A 26,728-nucleotide genomic window follows, 5' to 3' on the forward strand; every position below is an offset into this window, starting at 1 on the left:
CCCCCCCCGCCCGGGGAGCCCCCCCGCAGCAGCTACTCCCCCTCCGCGGCAGCTAACCCCACCCAGGGAGACCCCCGCAGAAGCTAACCCAGCCCGGGGAGCCCGCCTCCACGGCAGCTAACCCCGCCCGGGGAGACTTCCTCCTCCCCGCCCCGCGGAAGCTAACCCCGCCCAGGGAGACACCGCCCCCGTGGAAGCTAACCCCGCCCGGGAAGCCCCCTCCTCTGCGGCAGCTAACCCCGCCTGGGGAGACCCCCCACCGCGGCAGCTAACCCCGCCTGGGGAGCCTGCCCCAGCTCACCTCGGCTCCGCCTCCTCCGCTGAGCACACTGGCGCCGCTCTAATTCTCCTCCCCTCGCAGGCTTGCGGCGCCGATTGGAGGAGACTTAGAGTGGGGGCTGTGTGCTCAGCAGAGGCGGCAGAGTGGAGGTGAACTGGAGCGGGGAGCAGTTCCCCTGTGCGCCCCCCCCCCGTTACTGCAGGCGGCCCTCCCCTTCCCCTCCCCCCCGCCCCAGCTCACCTCCACTCCACCTCCTAGCCTGAGCGGGCTTTTAGGCGCCCCCAACCACTAGGCGCCCTAGGCAGCCGCCTAGTTTGCCTAAATGGTTGCACCAGCCCTGGTTATCAAATGTGTCTTCCCCACGTAGGTATTTAATAGACTGTGACAAAGTCATCCCTTAACCTCTTTGTTAAATGTAATAGATTGAACTCCTTGAGTTTTTCAATATAAGGCATGTTTCCCAATCCCTTAATTATCCTTGTGGTTCTTCTCTGAATTCTCTCCAAGTTTCCCCCCCACCCCCCACATCCTTCTTGAACTATTGACACCAGAACTGGACACAGTATTCCAGCAGTGGTCACACCAGTGCCACATAGAGGTAAAATAACTTCTGTACTCCTACTCGATACTCCCCTGATTATACATCCGAGGATCATATTAGCCCTTTGGCCACAGCATCAGACTGGAAGCACATGTTCAGCTGATTATCCCCTCAAATCCTTTTCAGAATCATTGCATCCCAAGACAGAGTTCCCCATCCTGTAAGTATCTCCTACATTCTTTGTTCCTAGATGTGACTTTACATTTGATCTTATTAATATGCATAATTGCTTGCACCCGGCTTTCCAAGTTATCTGGATTGCTCTGTGTCAGTGACCTGTCTGCTTCATTATTTACCTCTCCCCCAATCTTTATCTGCCAACTTTAGGTTTTCTAGGTAATTGATAAATTACCTTGTTAAATAGCATAGGACCCCACTGGAAATATACCTGATGATTCCCTGTTTACATTTATATTTTGTGACCTATCCTTTAATCCATTTAATTGTGCCATGTTTTTGTATTGTTTTAGATCCTTAATCAAAATGGTGTGTTGTACCAAGTCAAATGCCTTACAGAAATCTAAGTATATTACATTGCTGTTATTACCTGTATCAACCAAACTTGTAATCTCATCAGAAAAGATGATGACTTAGTTTGAGATCTGTTTTCCATAAACCCGTGTTAATTAGCATTATTTATATTGCCTGCCTTTTTGACTGGCTCATCCTGTTTACCCTTTTAAATATTGACACAACAGCAGCTTTGTTTTAATCCCCTGATATTTCATTAGTGTTCCAAGAATTATTGAAAATCAACATTAATGGGCCAGAGTGCTCCTCGGCCAGCTCTTTTAAAACTCCTGGATGAAAGTTAACTGGACCTGTTGATTTAAAAATGTCTAGCTTCAGTGGCTACTTTTTAACACCCTCCTTATAATCTATGAAACATCTCCCTGTGCCTAAGAGGGGGAAGGAGGAGCCAATTTGACTCCTAGGGATGGATCCTTGTGTAGCAACTATTCATGCCATTGAGGACTAATGTGTGGCTTCTCCATCTGAGGGCACTGCTGAGAGTGTAGGTGGATAATACTCAGCCCATCTATAGTCCTTTTCATCCAGAGACCTCAAATAGTTTTACTGACTTAAACAATTTAGCCTCCCAGCCCATTTTACAGATAAGCAAACTAAGGCCCAAAGAGTAAGCAGCAGAGCTGGGAATAGAACCAGGAGTCCTGTCTCCCATTCTCTTCCTCTAACCGCCACATCGTGCGGTGCTCATTTTCTTCCTCTGTGCACACAAAGTTTGCTGCATGTCAGTTCTTTTACTCCTTCCCTCCTCTCCACCCCTGCTGGGCTACTAAAGGAAAATCCTGATGTGCCAGAATTTTTGTTGGTGCTAGCCACGTCTGTAGTCAAACAAATGATCACAGATTCTCATGAAAGTCATGAGAACACAGTCCGGCCCATTAATTTTATCCTAGTGTCTTGGACCAAGAGCAAACTCCAAAACCTTCTCTGACGTGCAGTCTTTTGTTAATCTGATAGCCTGGAGATTGAACCTGGGATCTCCAATTCCCGCTGCTACCGCCATCTCCTCCTTAGCTGGAATCCAAGCTGATTCTGTGAGGGTCATTCAATGGTTGTTTATTGACACAGTGCAGAGACCAGCTCCTCTCCCAGAGGAAATTGTTCTGCGCATTGACTGCTTTGATCCCCTGCTGTTTTGGTAGACGCCCCCAAGGAATTTCCTGTCTGGGAATAAACCCACCCAGGGTGTCTGGAATTCCACCCTTCAGGAGTCCTACATGGAATCGCGGTGTGAGTCTTTCCCAGAATAGGCAGAACATGAGCATCATCAAGGCAAGCTTCACCAGTGCTGCCTGTCCAGTGTTCTTCTGCCAGGGTGGATTGATTTAAATCACCAATTTTAATCATGATTTAAACAGCATGGAGGAAACTTTGATTTAAATCATCAATTTTTAATCTTGATTTGCACTTGTACTTAGTTGGGGTTTCTGTCCTAAAGAAGACTTGATTCTCATTGGTTGGTAACCACTGAATCAGGGGCGGCTCTATGTTTTTTGCCGCCCCAAGCACGGCAGTCAGGCGGCTTTCGGCGGCGGTCACGCAGATTCGGCGGCATGCCTGCGGGAGGTCCGCCGGTGCTGTGCCTTCGGCGTCCCCGCCACTGAACTGCTGCCGAAACCGCGGCACCGGCGGACCTCCTTCAGGTGTGCTGCCGAAGGCAGCCTAAATGTTGCCCTCACAGCGACCGGCAGGCCGCCCCCCGCAGCCTGCCGCCCCAGGCAGGCGCTTCCTGTGCTGGTGCCTGGAGCTGCCCCTGCACTGAATCTTGTTGATTTGTAACTAAATATAGCCTTTAGCCTAAATTTGGCGCTGCTTTTTTGCTAACCAGGACAATACTCTATATTTATACATAGCTCTTTAAGCAACTATATAACTTAACATACGTGTATTCAGATTTGTAATTTTTACTTTTTTTTATTGTTAGAAATGGTGACTGAGTCATTTCTTATTTACTAGATGAGAATTATTTTTTTTACTCATGATTTGCATCAAGCTGTTTGGAGGGAAACTGAAATTAAATTAAATGCACAAAAACATTTAAATTTTTTAAAATTAGTTAAATTAAACCTTCAATGTGCTAGATACACAAGAAAAAAAGTTACTCAAAACATCTTTTGCATTTAAAACTGACTGACTTATTAAACACAGGAAGTGTTATCTGTAGTTAGTGAATTAAGCAGATTCTTTCTGATCACCATGTCCTTCAAGATTTTAAAACTAGTAGATCTCATCCCCTCACACCTCACTTTCATTCATAAATTGGGAGAGGAAAACGATTTTTTCCAATGTTTCAACTCCCACTCAGTTTCTTGACTTTGAATTAATTAGTCATTGAGCTGAACAAGTTAAATAACTGAAATGAAGAAAATATTCTCGCTGCATGTGCAGAAGGGGCTAATGCTGTCAAAAGCTGGTTTTGCACTTTAACGAACTGTGGTTCCAGGTGCTGAGCCAGTGTCTTCCACCAGCTCAGTGGTTTGACTTTTGTCTAAAACTTTGTTAGCAAACATGTACTGCCTAATATTAATTTTTAAAGTTTAATTTACATGATTTTAATCCATCATAGTAAGTTTACTCCATAACATAGGTTGTCATAATTTCAAATTTAAATAGGTTTATTTTTTAAAATAAAACTGTATTTAAATTAACCCCAAAAATCTGATTTTTATTATTATTTTTCATCATCCAATTTTATCCACCGTGGCCTCAATCTGGACCTGGAAGGAGGTCTCCTGCCCCACCCCGGCCAAGTCTGAGCCTCTGCAGAGAACATCAGTTAAAGCCAGTTGTCATGGTGGTTTGTGTTCTGCCTCCCTGGGAACTAGACTGAGACCCACCAAACCAAAGGAACTCTCACAAAAGACATTAGAAATGCATTATTTCTCGCTGGCGAAATGTAGGTACATCTGCAAGAGCGATGAGTCGGAATCAGGTCAGTGAGCACAGAACCCAGCCGTGGATAAAGCCCCCACTAGGATCAATTTAGAAAGCTCCCAGAGGGTGGAAGGCAACCAGAGAGGAACAGCAGAGTCAGAACAGACAGAGAAGAGAGAGTATGGGTACAACAGCCACGCTGGGCCTGATCCTCCGCGGTGCTCAGCTCCCACGAACTCAATGGGTGTTTAGCACTCAGCGCCTTGCAAGAGTCACCCTGTGCATGGGGTTGTCTCCAAGGTGGAGCTGTTGCTGTCAACTTCCCCTAACGCTTGCTGCCTCCTTGCGAGGTTATCAGCAAATCTCTCCGAAGACAGAACTGCAAACAGTAGTCAGGTTTCTGTGATGACAAGCAAGAATCTGGGAACTGCAGTACAGCTCTGATCCATGGCAGATTCTTCCCCCTGCAGCCCGGCGGTAGCCTGAGTTATCTCCGCTCCCCGACAGCATTCTTACAAAGTCACAGCCCGTAGCCGACATAATTCATATGGGTCTAATTAAAGGCTGGTTTTTTGTAGTCCCCAAATAACCCGTCTAACATTCCGGACTCATTATCTTTTCCAACAAAGCTAAAACCTTGTCGCGGATTGTTTTGTACTATCAATAGTAGTATAATTAAAGACGAACCAGCTCTCGGAGTTGGACCCGGTCCTTTGTCTCTGGCAATTAAGCAGTTTGATATTTGTATTATTTTTTCTCACTGATGTTTTCAATAAGCGATTGTAGTGGTGGATTGACTGCCCTCAGGGACTGGAGCCCCCTCTGTTGATCCTTGTTGCAGCCTTCCCCGCATGCCGCTCCGTCAGCGGGTGGTGTCAACCTTCCCTTGAAAGGCCAACAAGGGAGTTGAGTCTCCATGGTCCACCGAGTCCTTCAGCTCTTTTCCTAACACTGCCCGGGAAGAGGCCAGTCAGTGATGGTGGGCCTGATTCTCCTCTCCCTTACGCTGGTTTGACAGCAGTCTTGTTCCATTGGACCAGCTCTTCAGCCTCTGTAAATCAGCGTAGCTCCGTTGACTTCACCATCTGAGGAGCTGGCTCATTGACGTCAGTGAATTTTATTCCTGACTCATACGGGTGTGAGTGAGCTCAGAATTGGGCCTTTTTGTGTCTGCGCCGGAGGCTCGTCTGCTGGAATCTGGCTTGAGACCCAGCAAACCCTTTTTGCAGAGATCACTGAGCAGCTATTGGATGGCAACGACCTCGAGCTAGGCTGGATTTCAGCTGGCACCTGAGAAGCTGAGTGTCTGGTCTGGGGCCCAGCTCTGATCCCCTGACCTGGATGGATTGGCTGCTTTTTAATGTCCAGCATCCTCCTTCCCATCATCGGCATGGACCAGCACTGGAAGAGCAGCTGAAAAGCTGTCTTTGGGCTGACGTATCTCTCTGTGTGTCAAGAGAAACGGACGGAAAGAATATAAATGTGTTGCTTTAAACAGCAAAAGCAGAAGATGTCAGGGACACTGGGTTGGCTGGGTCATTCTGAGCTGGTGTTGTCCAGGGGAATCCAAGGTGCGACTGGAGTCCGTGTGAGCAAGAATTTCCTGCCTGGTGTTGATGTGAGGCATGTCCAGGAGAGGAAGCATTTGCTCATCCCTGCCCCAACAATTGGGGACGGACCTGCTCTGATGGCTCATTCCTCTGGGGTAGCTTCTCTGTAAAACATTCCCTTTTCTAGCATTTAAAATGTGGGTGTGAATTTTGTGCTGGTAAGAAGAGTGTCAGAATGACAGTCCTGAAGTCCTCTGTGTATTCACAGAACGTCTACAGCACAGGGCTGGGCCTCAGGACTCCTGGGTTTTATCCCCAACTGCTCCAGTAATTCCTTTCCCTTGGAAAAATCACTTCATCAGCTCTCTTGAACCTCAGTTTCCCCAGCCGTAACACGGGGACAATGTTACACCTCCGCATTTAGAAGTACATGTCACAGGTTCCTCATGGCACAACATATGGGGTTAGCATGGGCAATAAGTCAGTTACCCCATGGCTTGAATGACCTGTGTCAGCAGATTTTTGACAGGCATTTTTAGCTCCTGAAATTGGTGGTACCCAAAGAGAGATGTACAGGCTATGGATGAACTCTTTGCACCTAACTATGTTGCCTTCTCTTCTTCTCCTTCTTCAGGGAAGTCCTATGAAATCACCTATGTGCGGCTGAAGTTTCACACAAGCCGGCCAGAGAGCTTTGCTATTTACAAACGCAGCCGTGTGGACGGGCCCTGGATCCCGTACCAGTACTACAGCGCCTCCTGTGGGAAGACCTACAGGAAGCAAGAACGGCAGTACCTGCGGCCTGGTGAGGATGAGCAGGTGGCCTTCTGCACGGAGGAGTTCAGCGACATCTCCCCGCTGAGCGGAGGGAACGTGGCCTTCTCCACCCTGGAGGGCCGGCCCAGCGCCTACAGCTTTGACAAGAGCCCTGTGCTACAGGTACTAGGCTCAGGGTTGGAGGCGGCCATGTGTGGCTAGTAGACCAGGTGGCTCCGGGGAGTTGGCATTGGGAATTGTGCTTGGAGAGCTGTAATATTGTTAGTGCTCAGGTCCCACGGGGGTGGGCACATTAGAAATATCTGGTCAGATAAAAAGAGAGATTCCGCTCTTACACTCACATTGGAGCAGAATGGAGTTATGTGTGTGTGTGAATGTACAGATCTGCAATATGTGCCGGAGCTGGATTTATAGGGGTCTGATGGACCGTGCTCAGTTGGCCCAAACTCAGATCCACCAAGCCCACGGTGACTAACCTCCAACACCCTAGTGGAACGGATCACGCTAGGCTGGCCTTAACCCAGTTCTGCCAGACGCTCGTTGGCTAACCCCATTCCCCAACACCATTGGGAGCTCTGCACTAGAGCTGGACGGGTAATTCCCAGCTTGAGCAGACATACCCACTCTAGCTGTGCATGAACTAGTGCACTAAAAATAGCAGCCTGGCTGCGGTGGACGAGTGGCAGGATGGGCCAACTGCCCCGAGTACGATGCTGTCCGAGAGCCTAGGTACATACTCTGATGGCTGGCCCTTTAGTCGCCATGGCTACACTTCTGTTTTTAGTGCACTAGCTCAATCATGTCTACTTGACTGGAAATTACCCATTCCAATGTAGACATCCCCTGGGACGCAAAACATCTAGTCTTTGTTCAACTTCGTAGTCTAAGGTTCTCCCTCATTTTGCTACCAATATTGGGAACGAGAGCTGTGTCCAGGCACCAGGCCTAATGTTGGGCCGCACTGCGCTCTCAAAGGGACTTGAAGGTGGTGGGAAGCACATACTCAGGGAGCTTAGTGGAGAGGATACACCCTATCCACTTGCAGCAGAACGTCTCCTTCAGCTTCCATCAATTCTCTTGTGGAACGTTAACGTTCCAGTCTCTGACTTTATAGCATCTGATTTTGTGGCAGCTCCCTCAGCAAATCTCCTCCTGCCTGGATCTCTCGGAGAAATGACTTTCACAAATGTCAGATCTTCCGCTCCAGCTCTGTGCAGAGGATGGAGGTCTCTGATGAAGGGGTGGGGGTGGGGGAGAAGTAGAGAAGCAAAAAAGTTTTCGCTTCAGAGTGACCCCGCTGGTGCCCGCTGCCCGCGTGCCCTGGGAAGACACAGAACAAAGTCCTCATCACACACATTCTCCCAGGAGCAAGGAGGAAAGTTTTTCTCCATAAACCAATCGAAAGCCAGCCATTACCAGTGGTGACCCAAAATGGACCTGGACCAAAATCCCAGGTCCAAACACACTTGCATTTTGAAGACATTTGGATCCTAAATTTTATCTAATCTATCCATCATTCATTAGGTCACCTATCACTGGGGTATCTGAGCGCCTTCCATCTCAATGGGTCAAATCACCCAAAGTTCCCAAAACATTGGCTATTTTGAAACTGGGATCCAATGTCAGGTCTTGAGCCCTGCTCCGCTGCCAGCCAAGTGGGGAGAATGTTTCACGGCCTCCCTCTGCATGGGAGAACATGGTGCTGATGGAGAGAAGACTAGTTCATGCCACACCTGGCCTGCACGATTTCTGGCATGTGCATGTGTGTGTCTAAGCAGCATGAGGGTTCGATTAATTAAGAGGAGGACTTAGTACTATACACATGGTGGTTCCTCAAGATGGTGTGGGATGGTTCTGCTGCCTCCTCTGTTCCCTCTTGTAAAGGGGCTGCTGACCCCCCCATAGGGTGATGTATTTGCTTGGGCCACTCACCCACAGTTCTCTTGTGGCCTGAATTCCTCAGGAGTGGGTGACCGGCACTGACCTGCTCATCTCCTTGAACCGGCTCAACACGTTTGGGGATGACATCTTCAAAGATCCCAAGGTGCTGCAGTCCTACTATTACGCCATCTCTGACTTCTCGGTCGGCGGCAGGTAAGGCGTGGCTGGGGCATGGGGAGAAGAGGTGGAAGGAGGGGTGTTCTTGTGTTTAGGCGTAGGATGGGGAGTCAGGACTCCTGGGTTCTGCCTCCAGCTCTGAGACGGTGTGATTGGGACAAGCCATTTAATCTCCTTGGTCCTCAGTTTCATCATTTGTAAAATGGAGATGATGGTACAGAAGGAGGATGTGAGGCTTAAAGCCCTTTGAGATCCTCAGATGAGAGGCACTTACACTCCAGTTCCCTCGTTTAAGCAGCGCAGTCCCTATTTTGCACATGGGGGTTATAGTGGCTCACAATCTAAATAGGAGTCAACAGTGTAACACAGTTTCAAAAAAAGCGAACATGGTTCTGGGCTGTATTAGCAGGAGTGTAGCAAGATGACGCAAGAAGTAATTTTTCTGCTCTACTCTGCCCTGATAAGGCCTCAGCTGGAGTTCTGTGTCCAGTTCTGGGCAAGGTGCCTCAGGAAAGATGTGGACAAATTGGAGACAGTCCAGAGGAGAGCAACAAAAATGATTAAAAGGTCTAGAAAACCTGACCTATGAGGAAAGATTGAAAAACATTAGGTTTGTTTAGTTTGGAGAAGAGAAGACTGAGGGGACACACAAGTCTTCCAGTACATAAAGAGGATAATAAATTGTTGTCTTTATCTGCAGAGGACTGGACAAGAAGTAATGGGCTTAAATTGCAGTAAGGGAGATTTAGGTTAGAAATAGGAAAAACTTCCTAACTGTCAGGGTCGTTAAGCACTGGAACAGATTACCTGGGGAGGCTGTGGAATCTCTGGCACTGGAACAAGTTAGACAAACGCCTGTCGGGGATGGTCTAAAATAATACTTAGTCCTGCCTCTGCAAGGGACTGAACTAGATGACCTATCGAGGTCCTTTCCAGGCCTATGCTTCTAGGATTATACTTGCCATCTTCCCTCCCAGTCCCTCCAGAAAGCCCATGAATCTCAATGGACTCAGAAAGCGTGTCGCTATTTCTCTGCCCAAAGTACCCAGTATCAGCTCCCAGGTGTTGGGGCTGCATGGATGTTCTCATTATCAGATGGAAGAGGAACTTCAGGAGGCAGCAGGCAGGCACTCAAGGGAGATGGCACTCCAGTAAACAGGACCTGGCAGGGGAACAGGCTGTGGAAGGCTGCTCATGTGTGGAGCAGGCTTTGTCCTGCTTGCATATGGTGCCCGGTTTGTATTCAATGTGTAGAGCATTTACACGGCCCAAGCAGTTGGATCATGGAGCTCTGGGCTGCCAGTCAGGATCTGAAAACTATTGTGGGAGAAACGAACCCTCGGCTCCCATGCTACGCCTTCGCAGAGTGAGCTCCAAACAAAGCCCTGTTCGGGGGATTAGCAAACCAGCCAGAACACACAACTCACCCAAGCAGCTGCCTCCGGCTCCCGCATGCCTTGGAGTGGGGCCAGCTTTCTTTCTGCCAGCGCACAGGGCTTGTGATGGTGGGAGACTGCCCGCTCGGCATGCCGTGCCCTCGGCTCCTGTGGGCCAGACTATCCGTGAGCTTTGGGGCGTGGGTGAGGCTAAGCAGGCTGGAGCCAGGGAGGGAGGCTGGTCTATGAGAGGCGGGGTCTCCAGCTGTTAGCAGGCAGGATGCTTGGGAGAACCCCCCTCCACTTCTCCAGCTGGGAGACCCCCCACTTTTCTCACCTTTTCCTTCAGCTGCCCCCTGCTGGTTCCCAGCTGCTCCCTCAGACCAACACCGAGACCAGTCTCCCCATGGGGTCAGCCATGGGTGAGGAGGAACTGGTGCAGGGCTCTATGCGGGGAAGAGCAGCCAGTGGCCATGATCAGATGAGTGGGACACAAAGGCCTGTGGCTGACTGCAGAGTGGGGAGGCTGAGCTCCTGTGGGACTGAGGGAGAAGGCCCAGGACACCAATATCCTCCTCGTCAGTGTCCAAGGGGTTAAACCCTGGCCTGCTCAAACACAGTGCGGTCTCAGCAGGGTGAGCTGTATGGCAAGGGGCCGCTTGCTTGGCTTGTACTGACAGCTGGCCCCGGGCCCTCAGGTCTGGGGTCGCTGGGCTTGACAGGAAGGAGAGGACAGAGTTGGAACTGCTGCAGGGTTTAGCTGAATCCTTCCTCTTTTTCGATCTGCCATTGCCGGCCCAGGTTTGTCCTGCTAAAGCCCGGGGGAGTTCTCTGCTTCTGGAGGACAAACTGGGCGAGGCCTGCGGTAGCTGCGAGTGAGGGTACTGGGTATGAGCACTCCCACGGAGCAGGGCCCTCACGCCCTCCATGCTTTTCCCCCTCCGGTGTCCGGAACGAGGCTGTACTGTCAGTATCTCCCTGCTCTGGTCGGAGCCCCATGGACATCTCAGTCGCCCAGAGAGAGCTGCTCCCCACGCTGGGAGAGGGAGGCCAGGAGCACACAGCGACTTTAGCTGACACTCCAGTCCCCAACAGCTGGAGCTCATTAGCGTCTGATCAGGCCACCCTCAGTCTAAATGACCTCACAGGGGGTACTGCTGGGGAGCGCCTGTGGGAGTGGGATGGGATGGGTGGCCTTGAAATGGCCCCAGCCTGTGCTGCTTTCCCTCCTCCTCCCGTTTGGGTGACGTCTGTTCTGTCCACACCCCGAGGCTCTCCTGGGGGCCCTGAAACCGGCCCAGAAGCCGCCCCCTCAGGCACTCACCAGCTGCTGGCTAGACACTCCAGTGCACTTGACTTGCCGGCTCAGCCTGCCTTCCGCTAGCTGGGCTAGAACCAGTGCCCTTGTGTACTGTAGGCAGCTGTCCTGGCTGAGCCACGGGGGGCTGGGCTAAGCTCGGTTCAGCTGGATGTCCTTATGTGCCACCTACCCCAGTCCACTTACCGCGGCCCTAAAGCAGAGCACCTAGGTAAGAAGCCTCCTTCTGACTGGAGCTAGAGGCTCCCCCCAGCCAACATCCTCCCATCCGGGCTTTACCTGGGACCAAACATTGTTTTCTCATCTTCCTGTTTTGTTAACCCTTTCCGCACTGGCTGCTCTGGAGCGGCCAGGCTTCCTTAATGTCCCCATGATCTCCCTCTTGGTCCTGACCCATCTGCCCTAGGCAGTGTTCTCCCCTCCAGATCACTCCCCCTTTGGGGTGGGGTTTTCTCCCAGTGTGCTGTCTCCTCCCAGTGACCCTCTGGAGCTGTGGGGCAGAGGGAGTCATGCCTGGGAAGCTGCTGGAGGGTCTGGTGACAGAGCGGCAGATTTGTGGCCTGCTCTGTATGTTGGCAAACCAGGACACTTGAGCACTGCACAGGGCACAGGGTGTGATTCTCGACCAGGGGTATGCGTACCCCTGGGGTTACATAGAGGTCTTCCAAGGGGTACATCAGCTCATCTACATACTTGCCTGGTTTTACAACAGGCTACATAAAAAACAGTAGCAAACTCAGTACAAACTAAAATTTCCTACAAACAATGATTTGTTTATACTGTTATATATACAATATCAGCGGTTCTTGAACTGGGGGCAAATTCATTTTAATGGGGTCACCAGGGCCAGTGTTAGACTTGCTGGGGCTCGTGGTAGAAAGCCAAAGTCCAAGTTTTTAAGTGAGGTGAAACTTGGGGTATGCAAGACAAATCAGGCTTCTGGAACCACTGCTCTAGAGTAGCTCACCTCCTGGAAATAACACCCTGGCTCCACCACAAACTGGACCAAATCCAGGGGTGAGCCTGTCATTGGAGTCTCATAGACTCATAGACTTTAAGGTCCGAAGGGACCATTATGATCATGTAGCCTGACCTCCTGCACAACGCAGACCACAGAATCTCCCCCGCCCACTCCTCTAACAAACCCCTGACCTATGTCTGAGCTATTGAAGTCCTCAAATCGTGGTTTAAAGACCTCAAGGTGCAGAGAATCCTCCAGCAAGTGACCTGTGCCCCACGCTGCAGAGGAAGGCGAAAAACCTCCAGGGCCTCTGCCAATCTGCCCTGGAGGAAAATTCCTTCCTGACCCCAAATATGGCGATCAGCTAAACCCTGAGCATGTGGGCAAGACTCACCAGCCAGCACCCAGGAAACAATTCTCTGCAGTAACTCAGATCCCATCTAACATCCCATCACAGGCCGTTGACTCAGTGGCTTCCCTGCAGTCCGTGGGAGCTGGGCCAGCCTACGGAGGGAATGGCTCTGCTGAGCACAATGTTCATTCGAATTAACGCTCCCATGCTCAGCCGAACCCTGACAGTGACAGTCCCTTGGCTCCCTTGCAGGTGTAAGTGCAACGGCCATGCCAACGAGTGTGCCCCCAATGAAGTGGGCCAGCTGGTTTGCCTCTGCCAGCACAACACCACAGGCGTGGACTGCGAGCAATGCCAGGCTTTCTACCAGGACCGGCCATGGGCGCGAGGAACTGCGGAATCCGCCAATGAGTGTCTCCGTGAGTACCAGATCTTAGGGCCCTGCGGGTGCTCCCAGAAAGCTGACTGGCCCCACTCCTCACTCACCAGGCTGACTCTGCCATTCAGAAAATTATTTCTTCTCAGCGTCCAGGGAACCCTGTCCCTGTAGGTTGCCAGTTCGAATCCAGCCCTGGTGGGCAGTGGCCAAAAGCTGCTAATGTCTGAGGCTGGGGGAAGTCAGCTCAGGGTCCTGGTTCTGACCCAGGGCAGTGGCATCTCCTGCACCCTGGCGCAGCAAGAGAACAGCTCCTTCCTCTTGCAGGACAGCTCCAGCCACTGTGGAAAGAGATGCCCTTCTCTGAGGGCATACGTATGTTTTGTGTTTTCCATCCCATTAAGACTATAAGTGTCATGGGGCAGGGGTCTGATCTCCTCTGTGTAGCACTGCTCTGAGCCCCCAGGGGGTGCTCAACAGATAACAAGGTTGACTCAGAGGCAAGAGCGCTACTACAGTCAGAGACAGACACACGGACGATTGTCAGTGCATTTAGCATCTGGACACTGAAGGAGAAACCATGGGGAATCCGAGGACTAGCACAGCTGAACGTGGCCTTTCACGGGGAATTCCCCTACCACACCCCAGAAGCAGGAAGGGGGCTCTTGGGACAGGGCCTACCTTTGTTCTGTGCTTAGCCCCAGCACAAAGGGCTCCTGACCCATGACGGGGCTCCTGGTGCTCCCAGATTACAAACAATACAGAATAATAATAATAATAGCAATCCAGTGAGGTAACACATCATCCGTTCACTCCAGGAGACCTGGGCTGGAACCCAGCGGAGGTCCTGAGTGCCATGGGTTTGTGTCAGCTCAGTCCCTCCCCTCCCCACCCCCCAGTGGCAATTCAGACCCAAGCCCCTCCATTTCCATGTCTGTTTTGACCCCTGTGATGTTCTCAATCTTCTCCCCATCGCCCCTCCGGCACAGCATGCAACTGCAGCGGCCGATCGGTCGAGTGCTTCTACGACCGGGAGCTGTACCGGAGCACGGGGCACGGCGGCCACTGCCTGAAGTGCCAGGATAACACCGACGGGCCGCACTGTGAGCGCTGCCGGCAGAACTACTACCGGTGGGATGGGCAGACGGCCTGCCAGCCATGCAACTGCAACGCGGCGGGTACGTGGTGCACGGCAACACCGCTGGGGGGAGGAAACGGGGTGGCCCTGGTGCAGGTGATGCCACGTCCCGTCAACTTGTCCAGCCTCCACCTGGCAAAGCCGTGGCCCTGGTGCTGTGCTTGGCCTGTGTCTCCGGGCAGGTGTAGACTAGAGAGTTACAGCAATGTTGGTTAGGGCTGGGACTCCTCCCCCCCCCCCCCACACAGTTATGCTGGCAAAAGCCCTAGTGTAGATACAACAGAATTCATTTCGCTCGGGGAACCGGTATAAGCTGCACCTACAAAAGCACTTTTTTGCCCGTATAAGTGTGTCTGCACGTGGACGCTATGCTGGTGTAGCGATCCCACCCAGCCAAACTTTTCTAGTGAGACTAGGAGCAAGAGGGCTGTGACAGAAATGTGGGCACAGTTAACTGGGGGAAGGGACAAAGCTGCAGCCTCAGTGATTGGGATGAGACCTCTTAAAAAAAAACCATAACCTTAAATGTTCAACCACGTCCCATCCCGGGGAACGTCTCTCCCACCCTCCCCCACCCCATGCCCTGCTCTCTCCGTCAGTTCCCCCAGACACCCTATTTTTCTGTGACTTGCCCTCTTTGCCACCGACTGCAGCATGCTCTTCCCTCAGCCCATGACTCCTGGAGGCGCCCCCCTTCCCGAGCCACCTCCCCCAGGTCCCATAGCGCTGTGCTCGAGGCAGAGTCCTTGCTCCCCTTTGTAGGGGGGGGGGTGAGGGGAATGGTCTCCCTCTCTTGCCAGCCCCTTGTTTCTCTCCCCAACGTGCTCCCATCTCCGCAGCTGCAGGAGGGTCTTACGCACACACACATACGCACCCATTCTTTCCCGGGCTCTCTGTCTCTGCCACCTCCTGCTCCCTCACTGGTTCCTCTTGGTTTGGTTCCTCGCAGGCTCCCTGCGGCTCCAATGCGACGACTCGGGGACCTGCGACTGCAAGGCCAGCGTGACTGGCTGGAAGTGCGAGCGCTGCCGGGCCGGGTTCCACTCTCTGAGCGAAGGAGGCTGCAGGTGAGAGAACTGGCTCCTGGAGCCAGGCTCTCCTGCACTTCGGGGGCGCTTGGCCTCTCTCCGCTTCCCACCCTGGAGCGCAGCCTCGAGCCTGACCTGATAGGACCAAGGGCTGACAGACGGGTGAGTGGGGAGTTGGTCTCATGTTGTTGGCTTTTGCCTCTGCAGACCCTGTACCTGCGACCCTGCCGGCAGCGTGGGGACCTGTGACCCCAACTCGGGGCGCTGCTCCTGCAAGGAGAAGGTGGAAGGCTACCTGTGCAACAGGTGAGTGAAGCACCATCTCAGGCCATGCTGGGGACTGGCTTAGGGCAGGGCAGGGCTGGAAGAAGCACACCCCCTCCCTTTCAGGTGTCAGGGCGCCCAGCGTGAGCTCAGCCACTGCTGGGTCGGTCTCTCCTTCCGGGATGGGCATGAGAGAGGGAGCACCCCTCCCTCCACCCCCACTAGAGCAATGGGATGTGGGGTGAAGACTGGAGGACTGCAAGCTCGCTACTCCCTACTTTGCCTCCTGCTGGGAGAAGATAGGACCACAGCAGCCACCAGTTCCCCACAGCCAGCACTCCGACCTCACTCCCTACAATGCCTCCTGCTGGGAGGAGCTGGGAGTGCACTGCTGTGTTTTGTCTCCCTGCGTCCAGATGCCAACCTGGCTCCTTCAATCTGCAGCCCCACAACCCTGCAGGCTGCACCAGCTGCTTCTGCTATGGCCACTCAACTGTGTGCACTGCAGCCGCCCAGTACGAGGTGCACCACGTCCGCTCTGACTTCAGCCAAGGTACCAGACCCAGCGCCGGTGCTGGTGCCTGCTTATGGGAAAGAGGAGGCAGGGATGGAGGAGGGAGACTCTGGGATGGAGGCTGGCAAGTCACTGAGCATTGCACTGAGTCTGGGTCTGAACGTCCTGGTTTGGGCCTGACTCTGGCTTAGATTGGGGGTGGGGGTGGGGAGGGGTCCTCTGGCCTCCCCTCACTCTGCAAATAAATCACTGATACCAGCCAAGTTTAAATTTGCCACCATAAACTCCCCCTGCAAGTTCAACTGGACCCAGTATTCCCCTTCACTTCCCGCCCAGAACTGCTGCGTGGCCATTACATACCTACCACCTTCATCCCCAGAGTAGCTCATGGAGGTGGTGGATGCCGTGGCCCCTAGATACCAGTATATAGTCTGTAAGTTGCTATGAGCTGTAAAGTAACCGATAAATGGCAGATGTTACTACTGAAAGCTGTACCCATCCTGCAGTGGCCAGGGGCTGGGGTTGCTTTGAAAGGTTTGAATGGCCTTTCCCCCGCCCCAAAAACGTGGAGTAGAGTCAGTTGGCTTGGGGAGGGGATGGATGAACATATGGGAGGAGGTTCCCCTGGCTCCCTCTGGAGTCTCTGCCTAGTAAGGGGTGAACAGGGTTCTGCTCACACTCAGGGCCGGTGGAAGGATGTTTGCGCCCTAGGCGAAACTTCCACTTTGCGCCCCCCCCCGAGCTCCCACCCTGAGGCGCCCCTCCCGCGGCAGCTCCCCCCCTCCGCCCTGAGGCGCCCCCCCTGCGGCAGCTCCCCACCCCCCACCTCCTCCCCGAGCACGCCGTGGCTGCTTCACTTCTCCCGCCTCCCAGGCTTGTGGCGCCAATCAGCTTAGGCAGGGAGTTCCCCTGTGTGCCGCCCCCCCCCCTTGCTGCAGGCGGCCCTCCCTGAGCTCCACTGGCCCAGCTCCCTCCACCTAAATGCCGGCGGCGACCGGGGCGGCCGAAGATCCGGCCGCCGCGGTCGCTGCCGAAGAAAATGGCGCCTCCCAAATCCTAGTGCTCTAGGCGACCGCCTAGGTCGCCTACATGGTTACACCGGCCCTGCTCCCGCTTGAAATTTCTAGGTCGTCTTCCTCCTCCTAGGGTGACAGTCCTGATATTTGGGGCTTTTTCTTATATAGATGCTTATACCCCCCACCCCCATCCCGATTTTTCACACTTGCAATCTGATCACCCTACCTCCTCCTCCCAGCCTTGGCCTAGCCATTGTGCATAGCGTGGGTTATTCCCACTGGGGAAAGGCCTCTGCATGACCCTAGCTTTGACGGAGGGAAGGTACTGCTCAGGCCATGAAAACAGGACTTTATCTCCACTGGGCCTGCAGCCAGAGATATGTCTTACAAGGCTGAATCCCATCTCTTTGCTGCATATGTGAGGAAATTCTGCCCTCTGCTGAGCATCACAAGAAACGTACAGAATACAACCATTGAGCATCACCCTGGGGGTGGGCTTCCTGCCCCAGTGCAGAAAAATCCCCCCCATGTGGGTAGCTCAGCTTTCGGGCCCATGAATATAACCTGACCTGTGCACAGCTGCCCGTAAAGCCGATGGTATGGAACTACATCCGATGAAAGTTCATCCTGATTGTATTAAAAATATGTTACCAATTGCCACATCCCTGTAATGTGTTCCATACATTTGAAATAGAGCCAGGCTTTATACCATGTGTTTTTCTGTGGTAGGAAATCTAGCCAATTTTGGGTTGCTCGTTTAGGGCCAGATTTTCAAGGGCTCAGCTCCCAGTTAGCCAGTCGTGCACCAGCTCTTTTCTAGTTCCCGCTGAGCAGTGCTTTTCCCTTCGGAAGTGGAGGAGTCTTAGTGCTCTAAAATCTGTGCGCAGTCTCAGATTGTCTTGAAATTTCCTGTGCCTGCTGGGTGGTATTAATGGGCCAGTTTGGGGGTCATTTGGGCAAGACATTCCTGAGATGCAGCCCCCCTAAAAATCTAAATAAGGGCTACATTTCCAAATGTGCTATTGTTGTGACGCTTATGCCCAGATCAAATAGCTAACTATTCTGCAGGGGATACCCCCTGTATGTTCCATGTTATATTTCCCATCATGCCTCACTGCATGCTCTGACTGTGTGCATTTGTTGCCAAGGGCCTGAGGGCTGGAGAGCTGAAGCTCCAAGTGGCAAGGAAGGACGGCTGCATTGGGCCAATGGGGAGATCTACCTAGAGCAGGACGGAGTGGAACCAGCCTATTTCATAGCACCAGGTACTGCTGTATATGGGAATGCCCAGCTGAACTACTGCATTGTAACTGGTTACTGTGTGGCTGCAATAAAACCTCCACTGTGTGTTGTTTAAGAATCCACAGTTAAAACAACGTACCAGCTACCATGTTCCACCCCAGAGGTGGCTGTATTTCAGTGGTGGATGAAGTGATTCCCTTGTATGCAAGGGAGGCCATGGGTCCTAGTGGATAGGATGCTGGATTCAGAACATTGGTTCAGTTCCCAGCCCTGTCACTGGTTTGCTGGGTGATCTTGGGCAACTCAGGTCCCTCGCTCTGTGCCTCAGTTTCCCCATCTGTAATGATACTGGCCTCCGTTATAAAGGACATTGATATCTACCTAAGAGCTACGTGTTAATATTACTATAATTTGTGAAGAGCTTTGGGTCCCCTTGCCGTGAGAGGTGCTATATACATGATGCCGCTAGTATTGTTACAAGGCTAAGGGGGAATTGAGCCCTCAACGTCCAAGCCATTAAAGCCAGTCTCACGCTCACATTCTCCCTTGTTAGGAAGCATGTTGACATTGACAGAGCGTTAATCTCAGTGCAGATTAGAACAGCAGTGGAAACCCAGAACTATGTGTGAAATGACCCAAGATCCATTGTACGCGCCATGCCTGCGTCTGGGCCGGTTGGTTCTGCCATTGAAATCCATGGGAGCAGGACTGGACCCAGAGGCTGGGGGGGGTCTCATGGACTCTCCTCTCTTCCTCTCACCTCCCAGAGAAGTTTCTGCGTGACCAGCGCCTCAGCTATGGGCAGCTCCTCTCCCTGCTCCTCCGAGCGGAGGGGAACGGGAGCAGATCCTCTCCATTTCCCATCCAGCTGGTCTTAGAGGGAGACGGCATTGCGGTGTCTGTGAGCTACGTCGCCCCAGCAGGCAGTGAAAGCCAGCCCCACCATGGAGAGCACAAGGTCACCTTCAGGTACAGGCTGGCTGACCTCACTTCCTGGCAGACATGCATCTCCCTCACTAAAATCACCACCTCGCTGGCCCCTCTGTTGGCTGAATCCCACAGGGAGGCCAATGATTGAGTGGGCCATGGAGACTGAATTCCGCTCTCATCTCTACGTGGCCTCTCTGGGCAGGTTTGAGACCCACTGGCAGGGCACTGTGGGGAGAGTTTGTACCAATGCTCTGTGTGCTGGACCTGTTCTGTCAGGACGGCACCTTTCAGCCGTGCTAATCCCCATGGCCTGGTTCTGATCTCAGTGCAGATCAGGACTGACTCTGCTGAGGTCAGTGCAGTTACCTCAGTGTTAAAGCAGCGTGAGCCATATCCGAATCGGGCCCACTGAGTCGACTCTGCCCGTTATCCAGAGTGCCTTGCTCCATGGCCTGGGAACGCACAAACAGAGCAGGGTTTCCTCCTGCAAACTTGCCAGGGTTGTCTGTGCCCCCTCGAGTGACTTCCCAACATTCACCTGCCTTGTTGCTGCCCTTCCCGTGCCTGCTGCCCCCCCTCAGGTTGAGATGGCCCCGGTTTGCTTTAGCCTGTATGTGTGGGCAGCTCTTATAAGGAGCAAGGCTGCACCCTTCCCTTCTGGGCTGATTTCTAACAGGCTCCACGAGGCGGAGGAGGAGATGCAGCCCTCGCTGTCGTCCTTCAACGTCCAGCGTCTGCTCTCTAATCTGACTGCCCTCAGGATCCAGGCTAGCAGCAGCGACGCACCTTGTAAGTGATCTCCTGACGGCACTGCCTCGGGCTGGGGGCTTCCTCCTGCTAAGACCACAAGAGAGCTCTGGGGCTGGGCACTGGACCAGGTAGCCCTGCAGTGCAACAGGGAGGTCAAGGGGAGGGAAGAAGATTTAGCTTGTAAGCTCTCCCGGGTGGGGGCTGTGTGTGTACAGCGCCTGGCACAATGGGGCCCTGATCCAGATTGGGGCCTGTGGGCACTATTGCAATATAAATGATTAATAATCATGGTCACCAGGTGGAGGCTGCACTGAGTTCCTCTTCAACCGTTCTGAATGGTGCTGCCTGGGGGTTCTTTGGCCAAGGTCTTGAGGTTCAGAGACCTGCCCCACTCCACCTGTGCCCTGGAGTCTGAGGATGGAGTCTCCCTCTGAGTTGTGGGAGGCAGGTGGCACAGTGGGAATCTGTTCCCTGATCCCATGGGCTGTGATCTGACACTAAGCATGGTTGGGCTAGGGGGTTACTTGGATGGGAGACCTTCCCGAGACACCTCATGGTCTCAAGGATTCAATAAGCAGCGTCCCTCTCTCTGAATCAGGGTGGTCTGATGCTAGGGGCATAGTGCAGCTGGAGTTACTGTTTCTGTGTATGAGACATAAAGCAGAGTCCTGCTGCTTATAGTCTCCACAGCTCGTGGTCAGCCTGGATGATCGACTGGGCTCTTCTGACGATCCCGTAGCAGTCAGCGTCATGGCCGCATTCAAACTGGAAGAGTTACAGTCTGCCTCCCAAAATTCCCTCCGCAGGTTCAGACTCAACATGGCATTTTCACTTTCCTTCCTAAACTCTTGGGCAGCATTGCCGTGAGCTGTTAAGCAACAGCCATGTTGCACCTCTCAGGTGGTTGCATTTCAGTGGTGGGCGCCCCGATCTCTCTCGATTTTACTTACTGCGGCGGTGTTAGAAGGCTTAGTTAGTAAGGGCAAGATTTTCCAAAGTGCCTTGTGATTTGCAATCCCTCAGTTGTTGGGCTGCCGCGCTTAAGATGTCTTCAAGAGACCTGGTTTTCAGAGGACGGGTGCTCAGCACATTCTGAAACACGGGCTTGCCTAAGATGGCTCAGATCAGGCACCCAGAGTCACTAATCATGTGTGAAAATCGCGCCCTGAGAGTATTTTGTAAAATGCTTTGAGATCCTTACATGGAAAGCCCTAGAGCTGGGCACAGTGCTTTGGACAGCCCATCCTGGAAGGGATGCTAGAGAGACTGGATTGATGGGTCCATTGTCTCGGCACGGGTTATATTCGCCCATCGTAACTTCTGGTTGTCCCTTCCACAGGTAGAGTCTCCCTGAGTGAGGTCCAGCTCACCTCTGCTCGCCCAGGTCATTCCCTGCCTGCTCTGTGGGTGGAGGAGTGCATCTGCCCGCAGGGGTACACCGGGCAGTTCTGCGAATCCTGCGCTCCGGGCTACAAGAGAGAAATTCCATTGGGCGGGCCCTTCACCAGCTGCATCCCCTGTACTTGTAACCAGCACGGCAGCTGTGACCCGGACACAGGTTTGGATCCCCTGCTCTCTGTTAGTGATTTCCTTTTACCATCACACGATCTCTCACCCAGGGCCGACTCCAGGCACCAGCTTAACAAACAGGTGCTTGGGGCAGCCAAGGGAGAGGGGCGGCACCTGCGGCAATTCGGGGGCGGCAGGTCCCTCACTCCCTCTAGGAACGAAGCACCTGCCGCTGAACTGCCGCCGCCGATCGCGGCTTTTTTTTTTAATTTTATTTATTTATTTATTTATTTTTGCTTGAGGCAGCATAAATGCTGGAGCCGGCCCTGCTCTCACCTTCCTTTTCTAGAGACTTTCATAGCATCCGTTCATTTCACAGCCTCCATTTATCCATATAATTACTATGAAGTTATGCTGTAAATAGATAATAAATCTGCATAATTCCCAAAGAAGGTTGGGAATTACACTTGAAGTTACAGTACCCAGCATCTCAGGTTATTGCCATGTAAATTACAGGGGGTGGTTTCATAACATTGTCATTTCAGAGACAAAAATAACTGCCTCTCGGTAATACTAATAATGCATGCATGTACCACCACAGATGTGCGTGGCATTTTATGAATGTAAGTAGGGGAGAGGGAAGGAAGAGCAGAGGTGTCAGTGGAAATGTTACTGGGGCCTGGATGGGGAGTTTGAATGTACTGCATGAAGAGGCAGGAGGCCAATGGAAGGACTGAAGGAGGGAGGGTGAGGTGGGCAGAACTTGAGGAGATGAAGATGACCTTAGCAGGGTGTTGGGGGCCGACTGGAGTGGCAGAAGTAAGCGGTAAGGAGGCCAGGCAGGAGAAGGCTACGGCAGTTGAGTTGCAAGTTGATCAGCACATGGACAAAGGATTTATCAGTGAGAAGATGGATATTGAAGAGGAAGAAGCAATAGGCTTTAGTGAAGGAGACAGGGTAAGTGAGGAGAAGAAGCTATCTGGAGGTGGAACATAGGCTGCATGTACCATGATCAACAGTTGCAATGTAACTACATTATTACAGGGTTTCATACACAAAATGCTCTACCAGTAACCAGTGACATTTTTACACCCATTGTTAGGTCCAGCGTTCCCTCTATTTTTTCTATCCATGTGTGGAATGAATTTTGTTATGTGCACCATTTCAAGGTTATGTGCGGATATGCACCACCAGTAGAAACCAAAAACCCAGATATAATCTATATTTTGAAAAAGTTACTCTAGGGATAATTACTCCAATCAGGACAGGTTAGGCATTTTAGAACTCACTATGCAAAGAATTCAATTTAACTGTAAGAGCGAAATAAAAATTATGAAATGCATAGACCAGTCAAAAAACTAAAATAGCACACTTTGAAAGAAGTATCCAGAAGTAACAACAACAACAATACAAGTATGTGTTGGGAGGTGATGTGAAAGACAGTGTGAGTGTGTGTGTGGGAGAGAGAGAGAGACAGACAGACAGACAGACCCCCACTTTAAGTATATTGCCCTTTTAAGTAGATCAGCAAGTTCAGACACTGTAGGAGCTGCCAGCAAGCTCCCTCCCTCTAGAGCCCTGTCTTGCGCCTCCCCAGCTCTGTGGAGATGGAGTACAGGGCCGGGGAAAGGAGGACACCCTGACATCAGCACCCTTTTCCCCTCCCAACGCTTTGCACAGCAAGCAGGAGGCTCCCGGGAGCAGCTCCAAGGCAGAGGGCAGGAGCAGCATGCGGCACTGGGCAGAGGGACACCTGAACTGTGTGGCACTTGATAGCCTGTTGGGCGGCCACCCAGCCATGCAGCTTACAGGGAACTTAGGTTAGGTCTTGTAGTCTCTGTAGGCTACTAGAGGGAGACATGTTCGTATGTAACCCACACGAGGAGAGTGTGGGGGATGGGGTTGTCTCCCTCTAGTGGCTGGTCCATACAAAAGATTGCTGTAGCAGCCAGGGAGGAGACCTAGTCCTTTAGCTCAAGTGGGAGAGACTCTTACCGTCAGCTCTGTGGGTTCAAGGGTTCAAACCCCACTGTGCACCGAAGTAGGGTGGGTTATGTGTGGCCTGTCCCAGGCAGTAGTGTTTCCCCACTAGAGGAGCATGAGATCACAGGCATCTGAACAGGTCTGATACTACATCTCCCGAGAGTCTGGGCTAGGGGAAAAGCAAGCAGATACACATGGAGTAGTGCGACATAGGGATAACCAAAACCAGATCTGTAAAGGCTGCCAACTTCAAATGAATTGCAAATGGCAGAGATTCCCTGCTGTGAGCTGCTCCTCCAGGGAAAGCATCTGGGTTTCTCTATCAGTGGGGAAAATCTGCTGGCTCATGGCTGCTTCACACGAGCACCCCAGTATCCAGACCAAAGTTCAGCCGGGGGGGGCTGCATCTGCTGTCTGGAGATTCCTCCCGCTGTTCCCATTGGACACAGCTTCGTTCTTCACTGCCTGCCCTGTGCTCCGTTGACTCAGCTGCCACGTTCAGCCCCAGCCTGTGCCGCAGTAGAGGGATCACAGTATGCGCTCTGCACAGCACGCCGACGTGAAAGGAGCTGCAGTGACACTCCCGTGCTGTCCTGATTCACACTGAGGCCTGGTCCACACTAAGCCCCCAGTTCGAACTAAGATATGCAACTTCAGCTACGTGAATAACATAGCTGAAGTCAAAGTATCTTAGTTCGAACGTAAAGGTACTTAACGCGGGTCCACACGCGGCAGGCAGGCTCCCCCGTCGACTCTGCCTACTCCTCTCTCGGAGCAGGATTACCGGCGTTGAAGGCGAGCACTTCCGGGATCGATTTATCGCGTCTAGACAAGACACGATAAATCGATCCCAGAAGATCGATTGCTTACCGCCGAACCAGCCGGTAAGTATAGACGTACCCTGAGTAGTATTTTGCTCATCAAGTTGTCTCATTCCCTGCAGTGCAGCTGCTTTACTCAGGGAGTAAGGCAGAATCGGGCCCATCGGATTGTATGAAATAATATAACATCAATCCATGGCCACCTGTGACCTCGCAGCTGTCAGTGTGAAACATCGTGAATGTCATGGTGCTTTGTGGTGACAGCAAGGACAGCACCCAGGTCCCAAAAGCACAGACCATGAGCTAAGGTGGTATTAGCAGTATAGGGCCTGGGACACACAGCTGAGCCGTCCTGAGCATGTATAATTAGACAGGCAGGGTACATGATGTACTCCCCTGGTCAGGTACAGCTCAGACATGGGCACCTGGCATATCTGCTACCCAATAACATACTGTCCATGGCAGACAGAGCTCAGTCTGTCCATGAGTCCTGTTCTAGACATTCCCGGCTAACGCCTTGGCAGGCCCTTGTGGAGCCCAGTTCAACGTAGTTCCCTCAAAGGGACTTGGAAACGAGATGATTTACTTGTCACTTAACTGAAGAAACCCAGGACCCAATGTCAGCGCTAACAGGACCCCCCCCTCCATCCCCCGCGTCTTGCTGGTGGTCTGGCCCTGGCATTGTAACATCTGTGTTGCATGAGTGAGGAATTATTTATGGCTGGGACAGAGAGTACTTTAAAGAGCAGTTTTTAACATGCTCCTCTGCCCTGCCAGACGGAAACATTACAATGTTCTGCAGCTTCTCTCCCTCTTTTGTTGTGGAGTGCGGTGTCTGGATGTCTCCAGTTTAATATGATTCCCGGGTGCAATTCCACGCCTTTGATCTTTCGGCCTTCATTCTGCCAATCAAGCCGCCCATTCATCATACAGGCATCCACTTCATTCATTTCCCACCCTTCTCTCTCCCTCCCCCTTTCTCTTTCAGTTCCTTCTCTCCCCATCCTGTCCGACTCCTTTGACAGCTTCGGCCGCTGCGATCCAAACTGCCCCATGTGTGCTCTTCCCAGGGAGCTCTGAGTCCTCGGCCCCCTCAGCGCGCCCACTTCCCCCCCCTTGTCATGTGTCCCCCATGTGTTAAGCTGACTCCATGCCCCTTGGAAATTTCCCACAAACCTTTCCCCCAGGCTAGCTTGCCTAGTCCGAGCTGATCTTGCCAACTGCATGCAGAAATCATCATGGGACTCTTTGTGCTCTCTCTCTCTCTCTCTCTCTCTCTCTCCAGGCAATTGAACTGATTGCTGGAGGCAGAGGGGCTCCAGCCAAAGGGAGAGGGATTCAGAGTTTCCCCATGTCCCCTGCTTGCTTCCTCTACCTGTGACTCACTGGCTTGGGTCACACGAGGAAGTTACACTCATCCGCTGGGCTCCAGACCGGTTGCTTGTGTGTTGCATGGTGCAGACGGTGTACGTGTTTGGCCACATCTTGCGCCATCTTGCAGAAACACGTTGTCAATGATTTCAGACTCGGGCAGATTTTTAATATTGAAAATTCACTGGGCATCTAGCCTGACGGTTGAGTGCTCCGGCTCGCGCAGGGAGAGCTGGGCTGGCATGTCGCTTTCAAATTCTGCTGGTGTTACTCAGTCCTTATTCCATGCAAGCCAATCGGCATTTCTTGCCTGAGCAAGGACTGTGGGATTTGGCCCATAAATTGTAGAAAGGGACACACACAAGCACACCCCTATTATTGTGGGGAGCTGATTCAATCGAATCCAAACCCGGAGGCGATTGAAACTTTGCAGCAGGCCCCATGTCTCCAAAGGGCCCGGTGAAAACCCTGGGTCCAGATGCTGGGGAGGTTGGAATTTGACTCAGACACGTTCTAACTAGCAATTCCGCCAACCTGGGGCTGAGGCCTGACTCTGCTCTCCCGCGAGTGTAACTCCATTGACTTCGCTGGGGTTCCGCCTGATTCGTCTCTGCTGTGGCTCCATTGACGTCTAGGGGTTTGCTCCAGGGATGGATTTGTCCCTCTGTGTCTGGATGGTGACACCAGGAATAAATCCAGTGTGGAACCTGGAGCATGCGTCAAAAGGGATCCCCGAATGTAAAGGTTTACAACTGTAGCTTAGCTATTGCCCCTAGGGATGACTGGAGGGACAGTCGGGTGAGCAGGAATGGGCCATGGGTTGGGCACCCAGGGAGCCGAGTCATTGCAAGGATACAGGGGGCAAGGCGAGGAACACTCTGGAATGCTACAGAAGTTTGGCTAGGCAGTGAGCATGCAGTGGAGGGATGAGCAGATGGGGTGGGCTGGCCGAGAGGCTGGTACATCGAGCTTCGCCGGGGAGTTTTCACCTTTTAGGATGTGAGATGAATCTTCCGCTGAGGGTGGCTCAGCAAGCGGAAGGCAGAGGCACCCACCCGTGACTGGCATGGGAAGCAGGTGCTGTGGCAAGCCCTGGGCTTGAGCAGAGGCA

The 26,728-nt window shown here is 52.4% G+C and overlaps 1 protein-coding gene across 1 annotated transcript in view; it reads left to right on the forward strand.

Annotated features, from left to right (window-relative positions):
• The window catches only part of LAMC3 (laminin subunit gamma 3), a 45,930-nt gene that overhangs the window by 3,213 nt on the left and 15,989 nt on the right, over positions 1-26,728 (forward strand). The window contains exons 2-12 of the mRNA XM_034793884.1: positions 6,468-6,772; positions 8,574-8,704; positions 12,928-13,094; positions 14,041-14,229; positions 15,139-15,256; positions 15,425-15,523; positions 15,898-16,034; positions 18,160-18,276; positions 19,021-19,222; positions 19,860-19,972; positions 21,273-21,491. Coding sequence (XP_034649775.1) covers positions 6,468-6,772; positions 8,574-8,704; positions 12,928-13,094; positions 14,041-14,229; positions 15,139-15,256; positions 15,425-15,523; positions 15,898-16,034; positions 18,160-18,276; positions 19,021-19,222; positions 19,860-19,972; positions 21,273-21,491 — 1,797 coding nt within the window. The remainder of the gene's footprint in view (positions 1-6,467; positions 6,773-8,573; positions 8,705-12,927; positions 13,095-14,040; positions 14,230-15,138; positions 15,257-15,424; positions 15,524-15,897; positions 16,035-18,159; positions 18,277-19,020; positions 19,223-19,859; positions 19,973-21,272; positions 21,492-26,728) is intronic.

The sequence above is a fragment of the Trachemys scripta genome, chromosome 17 (assembly GCF_013100865.1).
Source record: "Trachemys scripta elegans isolate TJP31775 chromosome 17, CAS_Tse_1.0, whole genome shotgun sequence".
Lineage (NCBI taxonomy): Eukaryota > Metazoa > Chordata > Testudines > Emydidae > Trachemys > Trachemys scripta.